Source organism: Pongo abelii, chromosome X (genome assembly GCF_028885655.2).
Source record: "Pongo abelii isolate AG06213 chromosome X, NHGRI_mPonAbe1-v2.0_pri, whole genome shotgun sequence".
Taxonomy (NCBI): domain Eukaryota; kingdom Metazoa; phylum Chordata; class Mammalia; order Primates; family Hominidae; genus Pongo; species Pongo abelii.
Genome location: NC_072008.2, coordinates 138,930,836 through 138,936,835, shown reverse-complemented (window position 1 = coordinate 138,936,835; position 6,000 = coordinate 138,930,836). Strand labels below are relative to the sequence as shown.

General features: G+C 55.5%; 1 protein-coding gene across 6 annotated transcripts in view; it reads left to right on the top strand.

Moving 5' to 3' along the window:
• The first annotated feature begins 290 nt into the window (after positions 1 to 290).
• Positions 291 to 6,000, top strand: part of HS6ST2 (heparan sulfate 6-O-sulfotransferase 2) — a 330,939-nt gene continuing 325,229 nt past the window's right edge. For 2 of the 6 annotated variants that reach the window (XM_009235256.3, XM_024241121.2), the window contains exons 1-2: positions 291 to 985; positions 1,842 to 2,360. In XM_009235256.3, coding sequence (XP_009233531.3) covers positions 558 to 985; positions 1,842 to 2,360 — 947 coding nt within the window. In that variant the 5' untranslated portion in view covers positions 291 to 557. Of the gene's footprint in view, positions 986 to 1,148; positions 1,240 to 1,454; positions 1,479 to 1,841; positions 2,361 to 6,000 lie in introns of those variants that run through there. The other 4 variants (XM_054545079.2, XM_054545080.2, XM_054545081.1 and 1 more) reach the window with 4 other exon arrangements.

Genomic DNA, 6,000 nt, shown 5'->3' with positions numbered 1-6,000 from the left:
AAACCCTGGGGCTCTGCTGTGTGACCTTGGGCACGTCCCTACCCCTCTCTGGGCCTCAGTTTCCTCATGTGTCACATTACCTTGGATTAGACGGTCTCATTCTGATGGAGTTTTTAGTTATGTATCCATTCATTCAACAAACCCTTTATGAGTCAAGCCCTCCTGCAGGCACAGGGTTTGGTACACAGGATTCAGCAAGAAGACAGTCTGTGCTCTAAAAAAGGTCAGATTCTCATTCTGTAATGCTTTTTGGTCATGCTGTCTTTTTATCATGCTGACTTACCTTTTCAGAAAATGCCCCCGCTTCCGCTGGAGAATGGAAATTGGCAGAGAGAGACGGAAAAGCTCCAATTTGCGCCTTTGCTATTTTAGGAGAGGTTGAAATTACGAGCCAAAGTGGAGTGATGCGCTAAGCGGAGTGACCTCCGTACTCCAAGAAAAGAGAAAACCCAGGTTCTCTGCTTGTGAAGTGGCTCGAGCTCTTAGGCGTGAGGTATTATTATATAAATTCAAGCTCGCTCGTGATCCTTAGTACCCTGAGTTGCCTGAAGGGGGGAATGGCACTGCCTGTGTGTGCAGTCCGGGCGTTCGAGCCGCCGCGGCAACCGGAGCGAGGAGCGCCCGCCCGCACCACCTGTCCCCGCAGGCATTCCAGAGTAGAGGCCGAATTGGCAGCCAGCCGGCCCGGGTCGGTCGCCGCCTCAGTTCGCGCGGGCCCTCCTAGGGGTGTGTCTCACGGATTCCACACCCGGCCGCTCCTGGACAAGCCCCGAAAGGCGTCTTCTTCCCTGGCGGGAGCCGCGTGCGCCCCGCTTTTCGCGCTGCTGTCCCGGGGCCGCCGCAGGCGGATGCACGTCCTCAGGCGACGCTGGGACCTGGGCTCCCTCTGCCGGGCCCTGCTCACTCGGGGCCTGGCCGCCCTGGGCCACTCGCTGAAGCACGTGCTCGGTGCGATCTTCTCCAAGATTTTCGGCCCCCTGGCCAGGTACGTTCTGGGTGAAAGCGGGGTTCGCGCTCCCAGGCCAGGGTGCGAAGGTGCTGTACGGGGAGGGAAGGCAGCCGCGGGGGGTAGAGAAGGGCGTAAAGTTCCAGCTGGCCATTGGTGGCCGGGCTGGGGTCTCCGGAGGGGTGCGGCGCGCATTTGGCTACTCCGCGGCTCCGTCGCCACTGTTCCGCGGGCACCGGCAGCGCAGCGTCTCCGCTAGCAAGTCGGGCTGCCGGCCGGCTCATTCCCCCAGGGTAACTCTGAGCCCCCGGCTCCGAGCTCCCTCGAGGCCGCCTCCCGGGTGGGCAAGCGGGCGCAGGCGCGGGCAAAAGGAGGGCTTCGGGGCATGCGGGGAGAAACCCGGACAGAGGTGTGCGCTCCAAAGGGGATAGGGGCAGAAGAGCCCGGAGAGTCCGGCGGACGAAGCGGGATGGGGATGGGAGCCGGAGCCACCGAGAGTGGAGCGAGACACGCGGGGGCCCGGACTGGGGGCGTGAGTTGAAGAGTGGGGCGACTGGGCCTGGAGGGGTCCCACTGGGGCTAAACCCCGTGGAGGGGCTCCGGGGAGCTCCGGAGAGCTCTGGCGGGGGGAGGGGGCGAACGGCCCGCGGGAAGGAGTCGGGGTGGGGGTGTGTGTGTGCCGCAGAAACCACAGCGCTGAGCCTGCCGGGAAGGAAGGAAGCGGGGAAGGGAGCCGCCGCCGCAGCCGCCGCCGCCGTGGAGTACTCGGTGCGGTGCGGGGGCGGGGGGGGGGAGAGGGGCGCAGCAGCGGCTCCAGGGGAAGGGGGCGGTGCGGGGGCACGGCGAGCGCGGGCTGAGCTGCGGGATTGACGTAACGAGCTTGGGTTTCCCCCAGCGTCGGGAACATGGATGAGAAATCCAACAAGCTGCTGCTAGCTTTGGTGATGCTCTTCCTATTTGCCGTGATCGTCCTCCAATACGTGTGCCCCGGCACAGAATGCCAGCTCCTCCGCCTGCAGGCGTTCAGCTCCCCGGTGCCGGACCCGTACCGCTCGGAGGATGAGAGCTCCGCCAGGTTCGTGCCCCGCTACAATTTCACCCGCGGCGACCTCCTGCGCAAGGTAGACTTCGACATCAAGGGCGATGACCTGATCGTGTTCCTGCACATCCAGAAGACCGGGGGCACCACTTTCGGCCGCCACTTGGTGCGCAACATCCAGCTGGAGCAGCCGTGCGAGTGCCGCGTGGGTCAGAAGAAATGCACTTGCCACCGGCCGGGTAAGCGGGAGACCTGGCTCTTCTCCAGGTTCTCCACGGGCTGGAGCTGTGGGTTGCACGCCGACTGGACCGAGCTCACCAGCTGTGTGCCCTCCGTGGTGGACGGCAAGCGCGACGCCAGGCTGAGACCGTCCAGGTGAGTGCGCGCCGGTAGTCGAGCGGGACCCGGGCCTAGGCGGGCGGAGGGCTGGGAGGCGCGGCTGGCCCAAGCCGGGGACCTAGCGCGCACCCTGGCGCCCGGGCGTTTGCACCCCGGCTGGGCAGGTGCTCGGCGCCCAGTAGCGCACGTTCGCCGCGCTGTGGCGGCCACAGAAAGGCTTTCCACTCCGGCCCCGGACTGACCGTCTGTCTGTCCGCAGGGTGGCCTGCGTGATGGTTGAGAGAGCGTGCGGGGGAGGCGGCCGAGCGGCCCGGAACGAGCGCCCCACTGGCCGCTGGGACGGGGCATCGCACTCAGTCTCCGCACTGGAGAGCCCTAAAGAGCCGCGCTCTCCGTGCAGCGTCTCTGGATCCCTCCTTTCTTCTACTCTGCACCCGGGTTCCGAAGTCTCCTTTCAGCGCTCTCTTCCTCCTTTCGGCGCCCGCATTCTTCCCTCCCCCCCTTATCCACCCCACTTCGTCTATTTGCCTTGTTCTCCCTCTTTCTCTCTTGTGCCCTAGATCTTGTCTGCTCCTGTTTGCTCGCTGTTTCCTTCTTTCCATTCCCCTCTCTCGCTTTTATTCTTTTTCTCTCTTACCCTTTCTGTTTTTCTCTTCTTGCCGGACTTTTATCACCTCTCTCCTTCCCCGCTCTGGCTCTGCTCTTCCCGGGGGACTGGGTGTCCCTCTGTCGCTATTTTCCGACATCCAAGGAGAGCTCATGGTTCCCAGACTTGCTTATCACTACTGGCTGCATGAGAGGCATCCGTGGCTCTTTGGGAGTGCCGGGGGCACCCCGCGGACCGAAGGGCGGGCTGGGATGGTGCCCTGGACCCCATGTGGGGTTCAGTCACCAGGAGCCTCTCCTGATTTACAAAAAATATTTTAAAAACCCGAGCCCCGGCATGGGGCGCTGCCAGCCCATGTTCTGTCAGCCTGCGCTGATGCGGTAAAAGCTGATTTATTAATAGTCTGTAGCCAGAAGCAAGGGTATTTTCCTCCCTCCAGACGCGATGTCCAGTTGCCAGAGGTCATGCAGTACTGTAAAGTGGGCGGTGGTGGGGTGGGGGAAGTGAGTGCTATGGGGTGCAGTTAGTCCAGCCAGGGCTACTGTTTCGCAAGTCTCCTTAAAACAAATCTGGGCTGAAGCAGGGAGTCCAAGGGGTGCACAAGGTGAGTTTCATGGCCTGGAGTCCTCTGGATGGGGTCTCTGGGCCGGCAAGGACATGTCTGTTTCCCGTCCCCACCCCCCGGGTGCACTTGGTACCCTGGACAAGGGGATGCTTTGCAGGTGACTGTTAGAACGCAACAACCAGTGTGGATTTTTCTGTCCAACTGCAGCAAATAGAGCCCTAGAGCCCTCTGACTTTCAGATTACCATTGAGATTTAGGGGGAACATCACCCCCTGGCTCTCCTCTTCACTCTCTCTTCTCTCAGTTTACAGTGTCCCTTCTCAAATGCTGGAATTGTGACAGAATCTGCCAAACTTGTATTTCCTTTCCAATACTAACAAATTTTTTCTTCCACCCCAAGAAAACCTTAGCCCCAGGACCTCAATCCATTGGTACAATTGTGTAAGTCATTGTCACAACAGTATTCTGGTGTTTAATAAGTTCCCAAACAATTTGGCAATATTGAAAAGAATTTCTCATACTGACAGACCTTGTAGGTGTAGTGAGAGGTGGTAATATTTAAAAAGCTCTTCTGGGCAAAAGTAGAATTCCACAGCCACGACTATAGCAGAGAAGTGAAAACAAGGTCTTGGTCACCATGAAAGCCATGGCCTTGTCTGGAGTTCCATGGGGCACATGTGCCTTTACTGATCCTTTTGAACATGTAGGTCAGGGTATGATGTCTATAAACACACATTATTAATGTGGTCTAGATTATCTGTTTGGTGGCTACAGTCCTCTGGCAGATTCCTTCCCGCACTCTCCAGAAGATAACCAGAACCCCTCAAAGCCTCTTGGATTGTCCCAAATTGAAGTAAAATTATTTGAAATGACATAGGATTTTCTTGGTTATTAAAAGGGTGATACCACAGTAGCATCTAGTCTAATCAAAGAACAACCATGTTCTAAAAAGTCACAGTTACTGGATTTTACGGTGTTTGCAAAAATGAAATAAAATTTGCTAGAGAAATGCATTGCTACCTCAAGGGCACCTTTTTATTTCATTCATTCCTGCCCACCTCCAGAAATATTCACTTTGAAGAATAGGGATAGCCTAGGGGTTCCAGAATTTCCCTGGATGTTGACAGATCCCCTAGGGGGTTGCAGGACCAGTTCTGTGAGTTCTGATAATCTGTAAGAGCTAAGGTGTGCATGTGTGTGTGAGAATGAGAGAGTGTGTGTATGTGACTATTGTATGTGTCTGTGCGAGGCGAAAATTTAGAGGTAAAGGCAGCTGCACCGATGGTGAAATGTGGGGGTGAGAAGCTGGTGCGTGGAAATGGGAGAGTCTGCTTTTGGGAGTTCCTGTGTGAAACAGCCTCTCCATGCCAGCTGGTGGTCTCTGTACTCCTCTCAACTGAGGGGAACAACAGTTCCACCTTTCTGGCCTGGGAGTTCAGACAGCTGGGCCTTAGTTCTAGGCCAGCCACTAACCAGCCATGTGACCCTCGACCAGATCCTGTGTAGAGAGTGCACTCCAGTTTATGACAAGCATTCATATCCCTTATCTCTGGTATTCCTCTGTAAACTTGCACCATCTTCAGCAAGAGGCCAGAGTGGACAAAAGGATCCCCATTTATCAGATGAGAATGAAGCCCAAAAAGGCTAAAGGGCTTCCCCGGGGTCACTGAGTTTTTTTAGCGGCACAGCAGGAATCTGACTCCACTTCTGTCTGACTCCACAACCCTTGCTCTGTTGACTGCACCTTGATGAACAAGGGTTTTTTGCAAAACTACAGTGAGGTCTTGAGTTAGTCATTCCCACAAAGTGAATGAACACAATAAATGTTGGCTGTTGTTATCACCTACATCATTATCATCGTCAGTCATTTTACAACATGTGAGTTTGGATGAGTTTTTGGGCCAGAATTACCACACCCATTGGGAGAAGAAAGGATTTCTACATTCCTAAGGCTTTCTATTCACTGGGGATAGGTTTTGTGGCTAGATTGCAGAGGGGTCTTTCATTGCCATGTTGGGAATCCCTGCAAAGCTGAGCAGGATGGGAGTGGGCTGAGGCCTGGTTGGATGAGCTTCAGTAGGAGCCTTCAGCTGCGATAGGAACCACCTACTGACTCACAGCCATTCATCCACATTAGGGGGGGTATCAGAGGCTATTGTGGCTGCAAGCCAAGACTCTGAATCCTGCTTCCAGTGCTACATTTGCGATGCTTCTCTGCCTCCGCGGATGGTTAAGTGCTTGGGTGATATATAACTGCTGAATAGAAACGACCGTGATCACGTTGCCTGCAGAGGACAAAGAGAGAGAGAGAGAGTGCTTGGCTGGTGAAAGGCTCAAGTTGTTTATTAAGAATAATATTTTTAAAAAATAAGAAATTGGATTTCATCAATCTGTCTGCCAGTATGTTGTTTGCAGTCACTCAGGGTCCTGCTCAGTTTAGAATTTCTGAGACCATTTTTAAAAGTGTATCCAAACATTGTTGCTCACAAGCTGTTAAAAGTCCC